We start from the raw sequence: 21,964 nt of genomic DNA, 5'->3' as shown, positions 1-21,964 counted from the left end.
TTACACCTTTACAAAACCTGTGCGCACGTAAAACAAATTTTGCTTGCAATTTGATTTACGCTTTCACAAATCTCACTTTATGCATGCACATTTTTCAGTCACGCTTGTAACTTAATTTACACTTTTACAAATTGTACACTGCGCTTGCAAATCATTTAGGCACTATTTTACCTTCATACATCTCACTTGTGTGGATGTGTTCATTCTTTTGCAGCCTGAGTTTAGCTTTGAAGTTTATACGTACCGTAAGACCGATGTTTTTGTCAAACGTTAGAGGATTGTATGCAACGTGGTGTGTTGATGACATTTTTAATTTGACTCATGCACATAATGTGCTTTTAATGGGTTTGTGACTAATCACAATTTCTTTTAGGTTTTCCATTTTTAAATCACCTTTTAGCCTCTCTGCAATTCACTTAAATAGTACTGGGATCAGTGCCCGGGACAGAAGTACATATTTTCCAAGAAGTCTCTCAAATAATATCAGGTCAGAACAACTGCATGTATTAAATTATACAAGAATGAGAAAAAATCATTAATTTTAAACATGCACTTCAGTGGTGTATACATGCATCACACTTCAGAGAAGCAACTTATCGAAACCAGTCATATATTATTACAGACATTCGTCTGATCATAGTGTTCTCTATGAATATTTTCATAGTGTTCTAATCTGAATATTTTGTTTTCATTCAGATCCTATCCCTCAGGCAACACAAAAAGCAGATGGACTTTGCTGAGGTACATGCTGTACACACCTCTAGTCTAATCAAAGCAAACCCAATCTAAGGTTTGTTCCCTTTCTTGTGATATGGTGCAAAGTATCTGGTTATGCATTCTCTTTTATGTATAATGGTGTAAGCCAGCCAATACAACATAATTATGTAAATGAAGAGTATAATATTATAATAAAAAAACATTATGTAAGACTCACAAATCATGCCATACTGTCCCTTTTACAGCAGGCCAAGCTTTTGTATTGGATTTATTATTAATGCAACATTGCTTTTGCAGTAAGATAAGATGAACTTTGAACATAAAGATGTTCATAAATCAAATTTAAAGAGCACCTATTATGGTTTTTCAAATATTACCTTTCATGTAGTGTGTTATATAGCTGTTTGTGAATGTAAAAAAGTCTGCAAAGTTTCAAAAATCAAAGTGTATGACAAATGGAGTCATTGACTCCCAAAAGAAAGAACCGATTCTGAACACCTGAAACGAGTCGTTAGTAATTCCAGACTTACTTCCTGTACTAACCTACGTAATTTGATAACAAAAAACCCGCCTCTGGTCTTCATTGGCTGCTCGCGAACAGCTTTGACCCGCCCTCAAACACTACACTAAGCGGTAGACCAATCACAACAGACTGGGACATCTGACCAATCAGAGCAGAGTAGGCTCTCTGAAAGGAGGAGTTTAGAATGAATCCTTTATAACGGATCATTGAACGAGTCGTTTTTGACACTGGGAAAAAAAGGTAATGCTGCAATTTAAATTATGAGCAAATTAAAGTGTTTTTTGACCTTGGATGCATGTAAATCTATTGTATGAGACCTTTAAAACAAAATTAGGCACGTTTAAAAACCATAATAGGTGCTCTTTAAGCCATCAATTGTTCCAACTGTACACAGATTTCAGCGGTGTAAAACCATGCAAATAGATATGACTCAAATAAAATAATTTTGTTTTGTTTCAGCAGTGATGGCACAAAACCTTTAAAACACGCTTCTTGCAAATACACCACATAATGGGTGTTTAAAAAAAAAGACGATTTCCTTAGAGAGGCCCAATTCTTACTTTTGTTTGCACTTTAGCATAGCTTTATGTATTCACAAAGATACAGCAAATAAAATATATCAAACAAAACAACTTTTATTGCATGATCAGTAGTCCTTTAGATAACATCTGCTGCTGTAATTACATTACCATTTGATCCTTCTCAATTGCATATTGGACTGTGGTTCCAGTCTGTAATTTTTTATTTAATGTACCATTTAATATTGTTCTGTTACACGTCTTTATAATAAATGTACAATTTGACTGTTGTTGCTGCCCATGTTTAGTTCAGTGGTTGAAAAATGCTAGCAGTCTTGATCATCATCATTAGTGACGTGCACAGACCTTAGCAGTGAGAGGCGGAAGGATAAAAAAAAAAAAAAAAATATATATATATACAAGTAGTAATTACAAATACTTAACTAATTTATTTGCTTTTTGAGTAACCATTTTCTTGTGTGTGTGTGTGTGTGTGCATATATATATAATTATGTTGTGACTAAACAAAATCCAAAATAAATCAAAACTGTGTTATATTTTAGCATCTTCAAAGTAGTCACCCTTTGCCTAGAATTTGCAGACATGTACTCTTGACATTTTCTCAACCAACGTCTTGAGGTATCACCCTGGGATGCTTTTTAAACAGTATTGAAGGAGTTCCCATCTATGTTGGGCACTTATTGGCTGCTTTTATTTATTATTTGGTCCAAGTCATCACTTTTTTTTAATTTTTTTTTTTTATTAAATTTTAGATTTGTAATGAAATAAATGAATATGGTGGCACAATTATATTTTTGTCTACAAAATTGGTTTCAAATATTTAAGCATACGCCTTCAGATCAAAAGATTTTTAAGATCATAAGAAACATTTCAGTCAAGTGTTTCAAAACCACTGAATGGTAGTGTGTGTGTATATATATATATATATACTGTACATCATTTTTTCCTTTATCACAAATAATAGCCTATTCTATTTTATTTCTCACAAAAAGCACCATGGTATTACACTTGTTTATTATATATATATATATATATATAAATTTCAGACATGGTCTGTGATAACCCCATGTTTTTTGACATTTTTTTTTAAGTACCTTGGAGTACCATTAGTGACAGTATCATGAAATATAAACATAATAAATCATTCAAAACCAATGTTTCAACAAAACCAAACTGGCTTTACCTGAACCAGACAGCTCCAGTTTTCCATAAAATATTCAGTAAAAGACAAATTGAATTTCTATCACTGAAAGTGACGCGACCGCTTCCATTATAATTAATAAATCTGTCTGCAAGTGTGTGATGTATGAAATTCAGAAGCAATCGAGTATTATTCTTTTTGTTGAACTTACAACACAATACATGGAGTGTACTTTTTATAGCGCATGCTGTTTTTACAAAGAAATCTCATATTAATACATTATTACGAGATTTTATTTTTGTTTTAACTATTTTAATTTATTAAAATTTGTCCCCTTTTTCTGGATGACCAAAAGGGCAACTTTAGATTTGTGAACGAAAGGGGCTTGCGGGCCTGCTGCCTCGTTCTGTGCACGTCACAGATCATCATAGTAGTTTGCCATATTTATACACCATTTATGAAGATTCTAAATATATCTAAAACCTTTGACGCAGCATTATACATTGTTGTTGCTCTCTTCTATTATCTAGTGAGCTGCCTGCAATGCCAGCATTTTTAGGTATCCTAGGCACACTGTTGACTCAAAGGCTGTTCCAAAAAGAAGGCATCTTAATTATGCTACCTACCTCGCTAAATTTTGGGCAGCATCCAAAATCATGCATTGTAACATGCTCAGTAAAAATTGAATCTTAAAATGGTGGACAAGGTGGGTAAGTATTTTTATGTATGAGGTTTCATGATGGAGGCAGCAGCAGCTCACTAGGTTTTGGATCAGAGCATATTTGTCTCAACTAACCATGTTTAATTCTAAGCTCTTTATACATAATTTTCCTGTACTGTTCGTCCTAGACTACAATGCCATACCATGTTCGGACTGGAATGAATCCCATGTCAGCTCATTGTTACAGGCAATTGGGATCAAGTTACATAAAGAAACTTGAGAAAGAATAGGTGACCTGTTTTTCTAACTGTTACAAAATCTTGAAATTGGTTTGGGGGGTGGCCAAATACAGCTTTTGCTGTGTAAAAGAAATGAACTTCTACCTCCAGACTAGGCAAAAACAAGTAAAAAGAAATCCTGTCTTGATGGAGAAGGCAGAGATGAAGAAAAATATAATGTTGTGTCTTCCCATGATGTCACTACTCTGAAACATCTGTGTCTTTGTCACAAAGTAAATATCGAAATTGTATGATAATAACGAACGGTTCAACTACAAAACATATGCCATACTCCAACCAGAAACAGGAATAGACAATCTAATCTCTCCATGTCATGAATATAAATCTCTGGAAACTGCTTGTAAATTGGAACCAAGAAAGCTGAAAGTTAAATTTGCCAATGAAGTCATCAGATTTGCTTGTGCATACATGAATAAGTGTGCAAATGGAACAATCAACTTTGGGGTCATGGACAAGATAAAAACATCCTACAAACATGGAGAGATAATCAGAATACCCATTAAGGACAAAGAGGACTTTGAGGATACCTTAGATTACATTGAAAATTGATTTCCAACACAACACTCTGATGCCAGAAAGTGTCTCAAGCCTCCAAAATTAATTCCAGTAATTGACAAAGACAATCAGGCTCAAAACTGGATTGTGGAAGTCGATGTAGTTCCCATGGTGAATGTTGTGAGGGACAAGCCATATAATGCCGTCTTCCAAAGTTCATTGAGAAAACCACCAAAGTTGAATATGAGCCAAAAGCTTACTATCATAGAGTAGGACCAAATAAACAATGTATTACTGATGATGAACTTGTCAGTTTCATTCAAACTCTCAAAGACCTTGATCAAAAAAGAGAATGGGAAGAAAACAACCAGACTCGGACACAGGCTCATTCCAAGGAGGACTTGGGAATAAAACTCATTGTCCTTCTGACACGTGGGAAGAAATACATGGATAAAACCATGTGTTACATTATTGTGACTTACAGATATGATCAAAAAAGCCTACAAAACATCAAATTCCTTGCCCACATGAATATCTTTTGCATTTTTGACTTTGACCCTAACTCCCAATCATCTGGACTTTGTCAAAATTACCAACAGCACCATGCATTAAATCTCCACTTCCTGCATGATTATGATCATAAGGAGACCAAAGCTGAAAGAAGTTACAGCTCTATGACAGGATGAGCTGGATTTTCTGCAATGGTTGAAGTGATTACATTGGAGGTGAAAGTCCATGTGATGAAAAAACATGGATCAAAAAGAAAAAAAAACTGTTGAAAAGAGCAATATCTGTAATCTACAATTAGATCCTTCCTAAAGGATAATTCGTAATGCTTTTCATACTCATGTCTGAGGCTGAACAACCCCTTGTTAACACTTTCCATGAATTCTATGCAGAAATGAGTGGCCATGAGGACATAGTCATTATTTCTGAGTTAAGGGAGATTTATAAGAAATGGTCAAGTCTTGCTCAAGTGTCTTGCTCGCTGGATGTTCTTGAACAAATCAGCATTGTCGATATGTCAATGAGTCATGTAGATGTCACAATTCAAAGCATTCAGCTAACCAGTCTTCAGACCACAAGGCATGTCAAATAATGGAGTATGCTTTTTAAAACCTGTGGATGAGGATAGTATGCTCTCCATAGAAGTAATCAGTGTTGACCTGTGTGATGAAAACAATGTAGATATATTGGAGCAAGAGCAGATACACAAAACTGAGCAATACTTGTATCAAGAAGGAAAAATTGACTGGATGAATATGTGGCTAGCTGACAGAAATCTGTGCGGGGAAGTTATCAAACGTGATGCATATGAGGAAATTAACAATTTATTAGAAGACCTTGTCCTGTGTAACACATCAAAATAGTCTATTGAAAATATCAACATACCATATATCATCATCCTAGTAGTGGTAGAAGCACAGTGGCTTGTCAGATTCTTTGGGAATTGGAGAAAAAAAGTGTGATGTGCTGTTGTTAAGCAATCATACCAGGTCACAATTTTCTGTGAACATGCTGTTAATCTTTGGAATTACCAGGAGGTTGACAAGAATGCCTGTTTACCAGTGCTTCTGCTGCTGGAGGATTGCAATGCAAGAGTCTCAGAATGACCTGAGGTGAGAATTAAGCACAGCAGTTACAACAATGAAGATTGTTCCATCAACACTGTTTTTTATCATTCTCTGTTGTAAGAGGTCTCTTGATCCAGAAAAGATGTGTAAAGCCCTGCCTTATGCAGTTGCAGTAACACACAAACTATCCCAAGAAGAAAAGAAACTCTTCTCAAAGAAAGCTGAGAATTTCAAGCTGAAGTTTGAACCAGATTTCATACTTCTGTACTCATGAGCGAAGAGTTTGAACAGTCTTACATTACACACTGTCTTGGGAACCTGCTGAAGGGAATTGATCATTCATGTCTGCAGACACAGTTGATCAAATTTGTGGCACTACTAAACAGCCAAACTGAGAATTCTTACCTGTCTGTATCCCACTGTGAGGCATTCTTACACTTGGATAAAACGTCTAAACATCCAGCATACAAATGGTTGGATGATGTTCAACACAATAGCTTTGAAAGTTTTTAAGTGAGCAAACTGGGTTTTTTTCATACAACTAAAATCTAGTGAGACACATATCTCCTCTGTAAGAATAGTTCATAATTTAATAGCTAAGAAGATTCTGAAGCAGCTCTCGAACCAGCAGCCCTAGAGTGCCATAGCAACAAGTCTCCTTCAGGACAAAATGCTGTTTGACCACAGAATTGGAAAGCATGAATGTAGAAAATTTGCCAGAGATCTGTTCATCAAAGGGGCCAAAAAAAGCAAGGGAGATCCAAATGACTGTTGGTTTTCTCCTTTAACAGAGCATGTTCGGGAAACAGAAGATCTGGAGAAAGCTATTGATCTTTTGAAGGTAGCTTACACCCGTTTTGAAGAGGATGCCTTTGTCACTCAACAACTTGCACGACTGCTTTATGAAAACAAAAGGTTTAAGGAAGCACAGACCTGGGCTGAAATGGCAAAGTCTCATCTCCCACAGCACACATACATACTTGACACATTGGGACAAGTGTACAAAAAGTGGTTCTATGACAAACATGATTCCATATGCAAGAAAGACCCAATTAAACCAGAGGAAGTAATTGAAATTATTGATACTGCTCTTAAGGAATTGTTGCTTTTAGAGCCTCTGAAAAATGTCCTCAGTCACTGACAGTCTGCTTGAATAATTCCTATTTTGGAGAAGTTGATATTGGATGTCGATTGCTTGAACTTCTGTCATATGTAGATATTTTTGCTACCAAAGAGGGGAAGTCTGAGTTGATGGATTACCTGCTTACTGACCACACACCAGAGGTAGTACACAAACCTTGGCAGAAGTTTCATGGCCTTTTGAAAGGACTGAAAGGCAGCATTAGAATTGCCCTGGAATGCATTTGTGAGGATCTAGCTCACTTTCAGACTTACAGTTCTGAGGAAGAGGAGCTGGATGAAGGAGAGCCTGAAAAGGTAAAAAATCCAAGAAAATGGCTCATCAGGAAAAGTGAAGTGTATGCCAAGTTTTTCTGTGGTGTCATTCAAGAGGATGAGGTAGTTGATAATGACATAGTTCCCCTTTCATGAGACACATGAAAGAAACAAAGAGCTTTTATGAGAAACAAAGAGCTAGAGAAAAACTTGAGAGAATAACCAACCTTTTCCCAAGTGACCTGAAAAATGATCTTGACTGGACAGAGCTCATAAACTGTCAGATAGCTCTCTCCTGTGCTTCACCTGGCTCTTGGAAAATTCTTTCTATTGAAAAACTTCAAGATCTCAGCAGAAAGTTGTGCAGTGAAAGGAGAACCACCCCACCAGAAACTTCATACTTTCTCCTTTCACTGTTATTTTGGCCAGAAGATTCTGTGGGTACAGAGCCATCCTATACAAGAAGCAACATTGTCACAAATGCAATAAAAGCACTCCACAGTTACTACGAGCTAAAACCTGCCTCAAGAAAAGGTAGAATTTTAACTCACTTTCTCACTGGAAAAGCATGAGATCTCAATAAAATTGTACACAAGACCACAATTGAAAAATTCATCAAGGGGTACCCTCTGTGAGAGACGCCTTAAATGGCAAGGTGGTGAAGTGTGGACAAACCCAGATGTTGTGCAACTGCTTAAATGAGCTACTGTATACAGTTATGCTCAAAAGTTTGCATACCCTGTTAGATATTGTGAAATTTTGGCATTGATTGTGAAAATATTACTGATCATGCAATCAGTAATATTATTTAAGGATAGTGATCATATGAAGCCATTTATTATCACATAGTTGTTTGGCTCCTTTTTAAATCATAATGATAACAGAAATCACCCAAATGGCCCAGATCAAAAGTTTACATACCCTTGAATGTTTGGCCTTGTTACAGACACACAAGGTGACACACACAGGTTTAAATGGCAATTAAAGGTTAATTTCCCACACCTGTGGCATTTTAAATTGCAATTAGTGTCTGTGTATAAATAGTCAATGAGTTTGTAGCTCTCACGTGGATGCACTGAGCAGGCTAGATACTGAGCTATGGGGAGCAGAAATGAACTGTCAGAAGACCTGCGTAACAAGGTAATAGAATTTTATAAAGATGGAAAAGGATATAAAAAGATATCCAAAGCCTTGAAAATGCCAGTCAGTACTGTTCAATCACTTATTAAGAAGTGGAAAATTCAGGGATCTCTTGATACCAATCCGAGGTCAGGTAGACCAAGAAAGATTTCAGCCACAGCTGCCAGAAGAATTGTTCGGGATACAAAGAAAACCCCACAGGTAACCTCAGGAGAAATACAGGCTGCTCTGGAAAAAGACGGTGTGGTTGTTTCAAGGAGCACAATACGACACTTGAAGAAAAATGAGCTGCATGGTCGAGTTGCCAGAAAGAAGCCTTTACTGCGCCAATGCCACAAAAAAGCCTGGTTACAATATGCCAGACAACACCTTGACACGCCTCACAGCTTCTGGCACACTATAATTTGGAGTGACGAGACCAAAATAGAGCTTTATGGTCACAACCATAAGCGCTACGTTTGGAGAGGGGTCAACAAGGCCTATAGTGAAAAGAATACCATCCCCACTGTGAAGCATGGTGGTGGCTCACTGATGTTTTGGGGGTGTGTGAGTTCTAAAGGCGTGGGGAATCTTGTGGAAATTGATGGCAAGGTGAATGCAGCATGTTATCAGAAAATACTGGCAGACAATTTGCATTCTTCTGCACGAAAGCTGCGCATGGGACGCTCTTGGACTTTCCAGCACGACAATGACCCTAAGCACAAGGCCAAGTTGACCCTCCAGTGGTTACAGCAGAAAAAGGAGAAGGTTCTGGAGTGGCCATCACAGTCTCCTGACCTTAATATCATCGAGCCACTCTGGGGAGATCTCAAACATGTGGTTCATGCAAGATGACCAAAGACTTTGCATGACCTGGAGGCATTTTGCCAAGACGAATGGGCAGCTATACCACCTGCAAGAATTTGAGGCCTCATAGACAAATATTACAAAAGACTGCACACTGTCATTGATGCTAAACTTTTGCTAAACTGGTATGCAGACTTTTGAACAGGGGTCATTTCATTTTTTTCTTTGTTGCCATGTTTTGTTTTATGATTATGCCATTCTGTTATAACCTACAGTTGAATATGAATTCCATAAGAAATAAGAGAAATGTGTTTTTCCTGCTCACTCATGTTTTCTTTAAAAATGGTACATATATTACCAATTCTCCAAGGGTATGCAAACTTTTGAGCACAACTGTATGCCGAAAATGGAAATCTGTTTACTCAGGTATCTGATCGTAGCAATATCAAAGTTTTTGTCTAAAAAATATCAAAGTATCTGCCTCTGCCAATTTCAAATGAAAATGTTACCTTCTACCTAGGGTTTTCTCTTCATGGAGTTGTAGCCTTTGATATCAAAGTTTCAGAGGTAAATTACAGGGATTGAATGCAGATATGAGTTTACCAAAATGCACCACCACTGGAAAATGAATATGACATACGAGTCATTGTAAGGGAGAGTCACGATATGTGCATCTGCACTGTTTTGGAGTTGTATATTAAAATGTTTGTATATTTTCACAATTGTGAATGTCCGCATAATATTTTGATGAACAAAGATTTTTAAATGTTTAAGTGGACTCATTTGATGGAATTGTATTGAATAATAATGAAATATTTAGTAGTTTTTGTGCATTGATAGGCATCTTATTTTTGCAATGTATGATTGCAAGGAATGACAAACTTGTTGTACAGGAAGTGTTTTAAATGAATCATGCTATTGGCTAATCATATATTTAACATTTTAAATGTGTGGTTATATGGACAAATGGCAATAAAATCAGAGAGCTAGTGTTACACAAATGTGCTTCATATAAATGTGCATATACTGTATATAAAGAGCTCAATTTCATGGGGACAAAATACAGTGACTCGATCCACAGTGTTGTACACTTCTTTAATTCTTTCAAGTTCCGACAAAATGAAATGTTGCTGGCACAAATTACGGTATAGTCATACCAAATTTGAACAAGTGAGGAGTTTCAGGAGCCACACAATTCTAATATAATTAAACACATTGACGTATTTTACAACTTCAGCAATACATACAAAAACTGTTTTGTTGTGTTTTTTAACTAAACACACTATTATGCTTCATTTCTTAGTCTTCATAACATTTACATCTAATTTCTGTATTAAGATTACTTTTGTATTTACAAGAATAAAAATTCGAAATTCTTTGGTAAGAAAAACGGTAAAATTGCCATTGAGGAGAAAAATGAAAGGAATTAATTATAAATAAGTCAAAACTTCTCAAAAAATACCTAAATCATAGACCTAAATTAAACATCAAGAAGTATTATGAATAAATTAAGCACTTTCAGACACAAAAGAAGAAAAAAAAGAGCATGACAATAAGTGTAATTCCCATTGGATTCTGTTGTTTTTGTTATATAATGTTGATAAGCTAACATGTTATTGGCTTGTGAAGAGCTTCAGTATTACATGATTAGCTTCCTTCTTCAGCATTACAAACCATTAATGTACAGAACTGTCTGCTTACCACTTAGTTTAACATTGCAAATTTTCACATAATGCACAAGACAACGGCTAAAACACAGCTGAGGCTACATAATAGAATCAGGTGTCACATATAAACAGTACAGTGATTTAAAGCTGGATCATGTAATATTTTCAGTTGGTCCATTTAATCAAATCTGTTAAGTTTATAATTTATAATAATCATCAGTGAAAGCATCCAAAATCGACATACAGCTGCATATCACAGAAAAGTACTTTTTTATCTTTGATGTTGAACCTCAGTAACACACACAAAGATGTACTATATTTTGTGTTAAGATAGCTGAAGTTGCCCAAAATGCAGATCTATGACCACACTGCTAAGATTATGAGGGCTGGACAGCAATTCAGGGGGATCTGCATGCAAAGGGATTTATTCAAATCCGGTCCTACAGGGCCACCATTATTGCAGAGTTTAGCACCAACCCTATTCAAACACACCTGAACAAGCTAATCAAAGTCTTCAGCATTAACTGAAAATTACAGGTAGGTGATTAAGAGCAGGGCTGGAACTAAACTCTGCAGCATGGTGGCCCTTCAGGACCGGATTTGAATAGCACTGGCTTACAAGGTGATCAGATGGGTGAATGTATGAAACCTTGTGCAGGCAGAAGTGTCAGTACAGTGTGCCTTGTGCCTGCTCACCGAGGAACTCCTCCAGCACGTTTATGATTCCACAGGCCTCGGGAAGGCTGCTGTGCTCAGCATGCGCATTCTGCAGTAGCACATCTCCATTTCCACAGCTCTGGAGGAACAGACAGCAGCGGTACAGAGCGTAGTGGCTCATCTCTGCCTGACGGATGAAACGCTTCAGGTTGTTCATGTCCTGAATGGCCTGAAAGGAGAAAGAAGATAACTGTAATGATGCCACGGAGTCCAGGTCTTAGTGAGGTCCAACGAGCCAGTTCACATTTTTGCCATTTCTGAATATGATCACTCTTACGAAGGTTCCCACACCTTTTGACCAGTCATTTGCGATAACTGGATATGGAGTTTTGAAATATAATTTTATAGAGGTTGTACTCACAAAGAGCAATTTCTGTTCGATGAAATATTTTTTGGGCTGAGCAGCATAACTACAAAAAATGATATCCACTATTGAAAGTTCCATGACTTTTCAAGATTTTAATTGCCAAGACTTTTCAAGGCCTAAAAATCAAAATTTTACATTTTCCTAATATTTCCAGGCTTTCCATGTCCATGGAATTTTTCATTTAATTTGCTCTAAACAATCATTCTGGCTTTTCAAATCTTGTAGTGTCTACTGTTGTGCTTCTTTGCTTAAAATTATTTCCTGATGTATCATTTCACATTTTAACAATGTTGTTATAGCTAGATTTAGGCCATACCAATGAAATACACTGTAAAAAATGAAATTGTATTTTATGTTAGACCAACAATATTCCCCCAAATGTTGTCCCAACTAGTCTAACAAAGTTGTCCGAACAAACAATTTCATACTGAACAACGTTGCTGATTTGTGTGATCCCACTTCCCAGCATGCACTGCAACATGAATAAATTATGTGGTTAGTGTTATAGGCTTATTTTTGCTGTTTGCTGACTTTATGCTGTTTTTGTTGTTTTTTGCCACTGTTAGTCAATTGTTGTGTGGTGATATTAGAAACTTATCTTTTAAGGTTTGATGATTGTCACTGTTATTGAGGTTTGTGTGTTAAGGATTGAGCTCTTTTGTGTGTCTATGTCATATAGAATTGTATGTACTGCCTTGCCTTGTAAGATATACCTCTCTCTTCAGAGGCAAAGACTGCAGTTAACTCCATATAAAAATAATTGAAATTGTGAAAATATGAAAGTTCTCAGAATGTTTGCACTTAGTGAACAAATTCACATTGGTTAAAGCAATGTTACTGAGGACAAATTTTAAGACAGTTGTTGAGAGAAATCGTACTGCATCATGTTGTTGAATTTTTAAGTTTGCTCAACAATTCTTTTTTTTACAGTGTAGAGACTGCTGCTAAACTGTCCTCAAGGGATAGTTCACCCAAAAATGAAAATTCTCTCATCATTTATTCACCCTCATGAATGAATGAACGTTACATTTATATAGCGCTTTTCTGACACTACACACAAAGCACTTTACACAGTGAACAGAGGACTCTCCTCAACAACTACCTGTGTGCAGCATCCACCTGGATGATGCAACGGCAGCCGTAGTACACCAGTACGCTCGCCACACACCAGCTATTGGTGGAGAGGAGAGAGTAGAGTTATAGAGCCAATTAATTAATGGGGATTATTAGGAGGCCATGATTGAGAAGGGCCAATGGGGGTAATTTGGCCAGGACACCTGGGATTTTTAATGACCACAGAGAGTCAGGACCGTGGTTTAACATCTCATCCAAAGGACAGTGCCTTTTTACAGTATAGCTTCCCCATCACAAGACTGGGGCATTAGGGCCTACACAGTCCACAGTGTGAGCACCCCCTGCTGGACTCCCTAATACCTCTTCCAGCAGCAACCTTAGTTTCTCCAAGAGGTCTCCCATCCAGGTACTGACCAGGCTCAGCCCTGCTTCGCTTCATTAGGCAACCAGTCTTGAGCTACAGGGTGATATGGCTCATGCCATCCCAGATGTGTATGACTTACTTTCTTCTGCAGAACACAAAGATTTTTAGAAGAATATCTCAGCTCTGTAGGTCCATACAATGCAAGCGGATGGTGACCAGACCTTTGTATCTTCACATAAAGGCAGCATAAAAGTAATCCATAAGACTTCAGTGATTACCATATAGTGATATGATAGGTGTAGGTAAGAAACAGATCAATATTTAAGTCATTTTTTTTTTTATCATAAATTCTCAATTGCCCAGTTGGGGGTGATATGCATGAAGAATGTGAATCACCAAAAACACAAGAAGATGAATGTGAAAGTGAAGTGGAGATTGACTGAGCAGGGAGGAGAATTTATAGTAAAAAAGGAATTAAATATTACTCACCCACACCTACCATATCACTTCTTAAGATATAGATTTAACTACCAGAGTCATCTGGAGCACTTTTATGTTTCCCTTATGTGGATTTTGGAGCTTTAACATTTTGGCACCCATTCACTTGCATTGTATGGACCCACAGAGCTGAGATATTTTTCTAAAAAGAAAGTACACATCTGGGATGGCACAAGAGTGAGTAAATGATGAGAGAATTTTCATTTTGGGTGAACTATCCCTTTAAACAGATTGCAGAGGGTTACCAGTAACACCATAAGTTACTAAAGTATTATATGGGAACCACATTACTATTATGCACAAGCAAAACAACACTTACCTTAAGTTTAAAGTTCTCCAGGATCTGACGGAGGAGGAAAGGGTTAAAGCGCTCAGTAGCATTGAGGAAGGCCTGAATCCAGTCATCACAGAACCGGTTACTGACTGCAATCGTCACAGTACCATTTCAACATAATGTTATTATAACAATGTGTTTATTAAAGGAGAATAAGAGTGGATTTAGTGTGAGGTGATGATGTTGACCTGCATTAGTGAGTGTGGGTGGACTGGTGGAGCAGTTGATGATCAGATTGGTGTGCGAGTCCTCCGAGATGGCCTTACACAGCGATGCAGTGGTTGTGTTTTCCTGGACTAGACCCTGGAGACTGGCTGCTTTGATAAATCTAAAAGAGACAATTGCCATTATAATTGCAAAGGATGTCACACTGAAATACAAGGGTACTAAGTTATGAGGAGAAAATCCTATTTTGCTCACCTTGCTACATCTGTTTTTGTTTTCTCATCCGCCCCTGTGACTTCTACAAGTTTGTGACTCAAAGCCTGCAGCAGAGAACTCCTTATTAGTGATCCATACTTATGCTACACTCATTTATCATGCTGACACAACAGGCTGGCCATCAACAGTTAAATGGATAGTTCACCCAAAAATGAAAATACTGTCATCATTCACTCTCTTTCATGTGGTTCCAAACCCATATGGCTTTCTTCAAAAGGAGATGTTATGTAGAATGACAACCATTCACCTTTGTTGCATAATTTTTCGATACAATGTAAGTGAATGGTGACTAAAGCGTAGTTTATACTTTGGAAGAAGCCAAACTTTGAACTCCTGAATGAACTAAAGCACCCTAGGCGAACGAAACCGCCATTTATACTACACGCAATGTTGTTTTAAAATGAGTTTGTTTAGGGTGATTTTAATGTACTGTTCCAGCGACAAGTAAAGCCAATAATGCAGGTTTTTCTCTCCGAGGACCACCTATTTTAGCGCTGTGTCGCTTCTTTGCTTTATTAAACTTGTCACGCCCATTTCACTTTTAAAAACTCCAATCTCTCTCTACTCATTTGTCGTGGCCATGCATTCTTTGTAGAGTTAGTGTTGCAAATCATGTAAAAAAAAAAAAATTAAAAAAAAAAGTATACTTCAGCACAATCTCTGAGAGACGGCTTCAAAGTTATCTATTTTAACGGCAGTAACCTAGGTAACAACTCCTCAGCTGGCACACTCGATTGTAAATAAAAAGCATCATGAACAAACCACACCCATGAATAGTTTTAACCAGCCAAGTTCTCTTGGGTCAATAATTTCAGAGATGCACGTGAACAGGAGAAATCTCACCAAACGAACACATTGGCAGAACAATAATGCCACTGCATTTCGTCATCATTTGTAGGTGAACTAAGCGAAGCCTGTTCGCCCACTAAGTATAAATTAGCCTTTATGCTGTCATTCTTTCTAACATCTCCATTTGAGTTCCACTGAAGAAAGAAAGTCATTTGGGTTGAGTGTGAGTAAATAAAATGAGAGAATTTTCATTTTTGGGTGACCTATCCATTCAACTGCATAAGGATGTGATTCTGAAAAACCTCTGGGATGGAGGTTTGCTAACCCTATTCTCCAGTGGCCACACAGCATAACTCGTGTCTATATTTTGTTACCAGAAGAAAGTCTAAAGTATTCCTATGGTATAGACAACAGTGGTTTCTTACAGCATGTAGAAGGTACCCCAGGTTTGCCTGCAACAGTTGAACCACTCTGTGAATATGCATTACTGACTCTTCATACCAGCAGTTCAGGTAGGGCCTGACGTACGTCTCCAAATTCTGCATCTGTGACCAGGGGTTACCAAATTGTTTCAGCACACAGAAATCCAATATTCAGAGGCAGTGTGCTAGTAAATATTGACTAAGATACACAACTGGATTTAGATCACAATGTATGTTATTTGTATGTACATCGTTTCAAAAATTCTCTCACCTCTGTGGTCAAACTACCCTGGAGACCCTGGACATACTTGTCCAGCTCAATTCTGAATGTTTCTAGGGTTAAGGGGGAAAAAGTATGCTTTTTTTTATTTATAAACCTTACGAAGAGAGCATAGTGTAGTGGTAAAACTACTCTAACCTGTTTAAACACAATGGCAAAACTATTAAATTGTTGTTTCTTGTAGAACTCTTGTAGAATCATATTTTAATATCACTTTATTGCTCAGTGCACAATGTTGTAGTTGTCATTTCTGATTTAAGGATATAGATTCAGGCCCTTCTCTGATTCTCCAAGGAGACACACCACCCAGCCGTTGCCATCAGCATCAGTCTGTTCAGGTGATTTCTCCTGTTCCAGCAGACAGCAGTAACAGCCCACCGCTTGCTCAGGGATACTTGAACACAGAAAAAAAAAGTGAATTTGCCAGAAAAGTGACTAAAAACAATGAAGAAATTGATGATATTAACACAATATGTGATATTAACCTAATCTTAATTGGGAACACAACAAGAGAGAATGGATTCTGATCTTTTGCCCATACCAGTGTCGGATTTGGGCTAAAGGATAATAAACAATGAGTGACGCAAATGTATTTGAGTGGCACTATTAATACTGAAAATACTGAAAATGCTAATCGGGTACCTTAGTTCCACAGTGGCAATGTTACCCATACCACCAAGCAGAGCGCCCTTGCTCAACCTGCGGGAGATGTAGCTTCGCAGTTCTGGCTCCGCCTCTGATGGTAAACTGGTGTCCAATAGGGTGAGACTTTTAGAGTGGAAAATATATATGTTACAAAGCAGATCAGTCATGATACTAACAAGTAACAAACAAACAGTGACAAAGTGAGCAGGCAGACACATAAGCAGTTAATGAAGCAATGATGTTCACTGAATCAGCAGCAGCACCTAACAGAGATTCATAAAAGACAACGTTCAGCTCAGTGGTAATGGATGACATGAACAAGCCCAGATGATGAAAAGTCAAAGATAGATATTTGATTGAAGCCATGATTTTTTTCCCCAGTGTGCAGAGCAAATCACAACACCGAAAGACGAAAGTCACGAGACTGCAATGACTGAGAGATGATGAAGGACCCTCTTTACCTAAAGTCATCCTGACTTGTAGTTGAGTCTGATCTCCTCTGGCTCCAGGTCACACTCTCTCCAGAAGCATCAGATCTGGGTAGTTTAATAATGCGTTTAATATTTTAATGAGTGTTCATATAGCAAAAATCATCTCCTGGGGTTCTCACTGACCTAGATGGTCATTTATGATGTTTCCCAAGAATGCTATGCATGATAAAAATTACATAGTGTTCATACACCTTGTACATGATACGTTATACAAAAATTATTTGGTTACAAATCGCGATTCTTGAGCCAAACGATTTTAAAATCGTCTCCCTAATGAAAAATCGATTTTTTTTATTTAAAAAAATAAAAAATACATGTTTATCTTAATGGTACAATGATTAATAGATAAATATTGGAAGCTATATTTGTGCAGAGTTCCACATTAACAGGTTTTCTCTCTGAGAAGTTTTGTCTCTTTAATTCTTTACAATTTGTCATTTAATGCGCCACTGCTACATCTAAGTGCCATTTGTTCATTGTCGGATGTCAAAATCCTCTGCTGTGATCAATGTTCCTGTTTTGCATAATCCTAAAGTTCCACTGTCAGTCATTTGGGAGCAGTTTATAAGAATAGTGTTGTCTATGAGAACTCTGCTCAGACTATCTCAGGATGCATATGCAAATAACAAGCAATGACATTGGGACTACAGGTGAATTGTCATGTGTGTCATAATTCAGTAAAGCCCCAGAAATGGTTCTTGAACAAGTTTACTCTTTAGCCTCCATTTATGTTGCAAAATTATTGTTATGATAATAGTAATAGCCTATGGTAATATGTTATATATTTTTTATTCTAAAATAACAAAATTAGTTTGATAAGTTAATTATATATTCTTTATATTTATTTGTTGAATACAAATGGACATAATGCAACCTTATGGGTTCCTTTGCACTAACTAGTCACCTAGCTCAGACAACACACTGACTGGTCGACTGATAGTTTTAAAGGGGACCTATTATGCAAAATTCACTTTTACATGGTGTTTGAACATAAATGTGAGTCATTAGTGTGTGTACACAACCACCCTATAATGTTAAAAGTCCACCCACTCCTCTTTCTTATATTTCTATTAATCAAAAACAGTGTCTCAAAATGATCGGTTTTCATTTCTGCTCTAAAGTGACGTCACTTTAGAGCAGGCCACGCCCACGACTGGTGACGGACTCCACCCTATTATCATAGATCCTCCCCGAGTGATCTACGCACAGTCCGCCATTTTTTTTCTGCGCTGGAGCAGCTACGGTGGAAAGAATAATGTCTCAGCTTCGTAAGCGTCATAAGTGTTCTGTTGTTGGCTGTAAAAATGAACATAAGAGTCTTCATGTACTCCCAGCATCAGAGCCACTGAAGACGCAGTGGACAAGTTTTGTTTTTGAAGCAAATGTGCCTCAAAACATACCAAAATTTGTGTATGTTTGTTTAAATCATTTTACATCGGACTGCTTTGTGAATGAGGATCAATATTGTGAAGGTTGCAGGGGAAAGGATGAGTTGGGAAGCTCAGACACCGTCAAAGTAAGGCTTTTATTTTCTGCCCTCTGCACAACACTCTCTCTAGTGTTTTCCTGGGTTCACTCAGATAGCTTCACCAATAACAAAAACTCTCCATAAACTTCTTAAAAGACATGCAGCTTTTTGACATTCAGGACACACGCCAACACTGGACTGACGTGTCGTTCTCTCTCTGCTTCTGACAGTGGCGTGGCTGTTTATATGCCGCTCTCCCCAGCTCACTGGAATTAGAGACAGGTGTTAGACATAATTTAGCTCCGGTGTAAGCGCCCTTACCACTTTCTCTCTCTCCGGACGGGCGTTCGACCACGCCCCCGCTGCCACAAATATAAAGTAGGATTTTCCAAATATTTGATTCTCAAGCATGGATCAGTACCAACTGTTCGTGTTCCAGCTTTAGTATCGCACTTTATATTTGGTTAATGTTTGCAAATAGCCTTTCCGAATGTGCTTGTTAGCTGATTCCATGGCTAATGCAGCTAAAGTTACCATTGTCTCTGATTGTATTCACGGAGAACAGAGCTATGTCGTTATTTTTACACTTACTGTCTACAACATGGTATAATAAATGATCCAAGCTGAAACTTCACAGACACATTCTGGGGACACCTGAGACTTATATTACATCTTGTAAAAAGGGCAATAATAGGTCTACTTTAAATTTGAGTTTTGCACATCCCTACCTTTTACCTGCAAATGATATATTACAGAGTGAAACAACTGTCATTTCAGACACAACTGTTCTTCAATAGACATTTATTTCTGAGAAAACAAAGTGTAATCTTTTAAAAAAGTTTTTATATCAAAACATAAAATCCCAACAGAATCGTAATATCGCAATACATATCGAATCGGCTAGGAAATAACATTGTAATATTGAATCGGGAAGTCTGTTGCAATTCCCAGCCCTATGATTCATTAGAGTGAAAAGAATATCAAATCAAAACTGAATTTATTTTTACTATTATAACAAAAACACCATTTCATCACAAATAAAAATAAATAAACTATGACTGGTTATTTGTAAAAGCAATATTGTTATGTTTTCTTATTATTGTTTTCTATTTTCCCCAAAATAGTTTTGCCTTCCCACGCAATAGTTTGCGCTTACAATAAGTTCCTCGCAATAGCTTTATCCATCCCTTACGGAAATTAACCATGATATTCCAGTAACCATAGTGGAACTATAGTATCTGTAGTAAAACCACAACCAAAATGTAACATAGTTTTACTTCAGTGACTATATTATCCATGATATTCACATTAAAACCATAGTAATAATAGAGGAAAACCAAAACTATGGTAATAAAAATCATAATCATTCTGCCAAAAAACATGGTTTATACAGTTGGACTATTGTGACACCATGATTAATTTGTAGTACATGTACTGTGTTTTTTTTTTTTTTTTTTTGAAAAACCATTTTACACACACACACACACACACACACACACACACAAAATAAATATTTTAAAGATTTTAACTACATTAAAACTGCAGTAACCATGACTATAATAACCCTTTCTGTGGCAAGAATGGTTTTAAAAAAACATGGTACATAATACAAATTAACCCTTAAAGTTTTATACATACATACCTTGGGTCTTTGGTGACCCGGGACCTCATTCCACCCCCTGTACCTCGTCCATTTTTTTTTTTAAATTATGCACACACCTCTCTACTGCTTAGTGTAACAAAACAAAAAACAAAACAAAACAAAACAAAAAAAAAAGCTAACTTGAAAAAATATATACATATATTTCTTTTTTACAACTGCTTGCTTACCAAAAGTGAATAAGGTCATTAAAGACCCGAGATATGAAATAGCTTTTTTTTTTTTGTGCTTCCATAAATCATATTTATTATGATTATTTCATATCTACATAAGTGTGATGGGAGCCAGCTGGTACATGATAGCTGTGCGGTATAATCCCCTGGCCCCGCCTCCTGACGCCAGTTCGAATCTCGCTCGGAGCGGGTCGAGCAGGACCAGAGCAAGGTAATCTGGGCCCCCTGACCGTATTTTGCTCTGGGCCCCTTTCCTATTAAAAAATAAATTTTAGAATTTTTTTTGTGGGGCCCCCTGTACTTTTGGGCCCCTAGAATCGTTACTACCTTTCAACCCACTAGCTACGGCCCTTTACTATCACAGGATATATATTTCTTTGTTAATTAAGACAAATTAGTACAATGTTCATACAAATGACTACATAAAGTTGATTTTCTGGGACAATGGTGAATTATCCCATATGCGTGTTCACATACATATTATACATGTTATTTCTTACTCAAGGTAGTGCGGATGTTCCATTGATGAACTTGATTTACATTTGACATTGCTATTTGACGAAGAAGCAACGACCCAAGATTTGCATTCATGCACTGAAGGGTTAACCATGGTGTTTCTATAGTAAACTATTAACCATGTTTTTGGCAGAATGATTATGATTTTATTAACAGTTTTTCCCCCTCTATTATTACAATAGTTTAAATACGAAATCATGGTTAAAATATGGTTACTCTAGTAAAACATTTTGTGGGTATGATTTTACAACAACTACCATTGTTGAACTATTACAGAAATATAGTATTAGAAAATCTATTCCATTTCCCTTCATGCAACTGCAGGTTTAATTGATTTGAGGATGGGAAAAGTAAACTAACTGAGGTTAGCAAGGCCCGAAAATGCATGCATAAAAACTCACATATTCTGTAATCTGAGGTACCAAAATAACCAGCATTGTGCAACCCCCCCACCTTAGCATAGCGTTATCTTAAAACACCGTACCTTGTGCTCTGGTAGTAATATATGGCATAGTAACTGTTAATCTGCTGTATTTTCTGGCTATATCCGGCGAATTCTTCGTTGTCGAAGTCTATATCCCTTTCATCCACGTCTATGGACTCCTGAAAGGAAGAGGTCTGGGATGTAAACATCTCTCTGCAAAGCCAACTGAAGACTAGCGACGCTGATGTCTGTGTACTAATCCGATAAACAATAAATTTCAAGTATCGTTAAGATGTCGACCCACTACAATTTAGACTATTTTGTCATAAAAAATCAACTGAAATCCCAGTTGATATGGGTCATG

At 37.1% G+C, this 21,964-nt stretch overlaps 1 protein-coding gene and 1 pseudogene across 2 annotated transcripts; one reads left to right on the top strand and one right to left on the bottom strand.

Moving 5' to 3' along the window:
• Positions 1–3,614: 3,614 nt before the first annotated feature.
• Positions 3,615–8,046, top strand: LOC127450972 (sterile alpha motif domain-containing protein 9-like; annotated as a pseudogene).
• Positions 8,047–10,345: 2,299 nt separating this feature from the next.
• On the bottom strand, positions 10,346–21,964 carry LOC127450102 (protein Njmu-R1-like). 2 transcript variants are annotated; one of them, XM_051713889.1, is made up of 10 exons: positions 21,661–21,964; positions 17,330–17,404; positions 16,866–16,991; positions 16,489–16,617; positions 16,215–16,272; positions 15,947–16,066; positions 14,712–14,776; positions 14,480–14,619; positions 14,277–14,380; positions 10,346–11,823 (listed from the first exon to the last, which is right to left on the bottom strand). In XM_051713889.1, the coding sequence occupies exons 1-10, from the start codon at positions 21,807–21,809 to the stop codon at positions 11,605–11,607; spliced, it is 1,185 nt and encodes a 394-aa protein (XP_051569849.1). In that variant the 5' UTR covers positions 21,810–21,964; the 3' UTR covers positions 10,346–11,604. The 2 variants fall into 2 exon arrangements, with proteins under 2 accessions (XP_051569849.1, XP_051569850.1); XM_051713890.1 differs by lacking the exon at positions 17,330–17,404 and having other exon boundaries at positions 21,661–21,963.

This window comes from Myxocyprinus asiaticus, chromosome 13 (assembly GCF_019703515.2).
Source record: "Myxocyprinus asiaticus isolate MX2 ecotype Aquarium Trade chromosome 13, UBuf_Myxa_2, whole genome shotgun sequence".
NCBI classification, from domain to species: Eukaryota; Metazoa; Chordata; class Actinopteri; order Cypriniformes; family Catostomidae; genus Myxocyprinus; species Myxocyprinus asiaticus.
The sequence above is the reverse complement of the archived record's forward strand: the minus strand, read 5'-3'. Positions and strand labels throughout refer to the sequence as shown.

Coding starts and splice junctions, on each gene's coding strand:
- LOC127450102 (XM_051713889.1), bottom strand. CDS start 21,809: ATGTTTACATCCCAGACCTCTTCCTTTCAGGAGTCCATAGACGTGGAT. Junction 16,618..16,865: donor ATTGCCACTGTGGAACTAAG/GTACCCGATTAG, acceptor TCTGTGTTCAAG/TATCCCTGAGCAAGCGGTGG. Junction 14,620..14,711: donor ACAAAAACAGATGTAGCAAG/GTGAGCAAAATA, acceptor TGTCTCTTTTAG/ATTTATCAAAGCAGCCAGTC.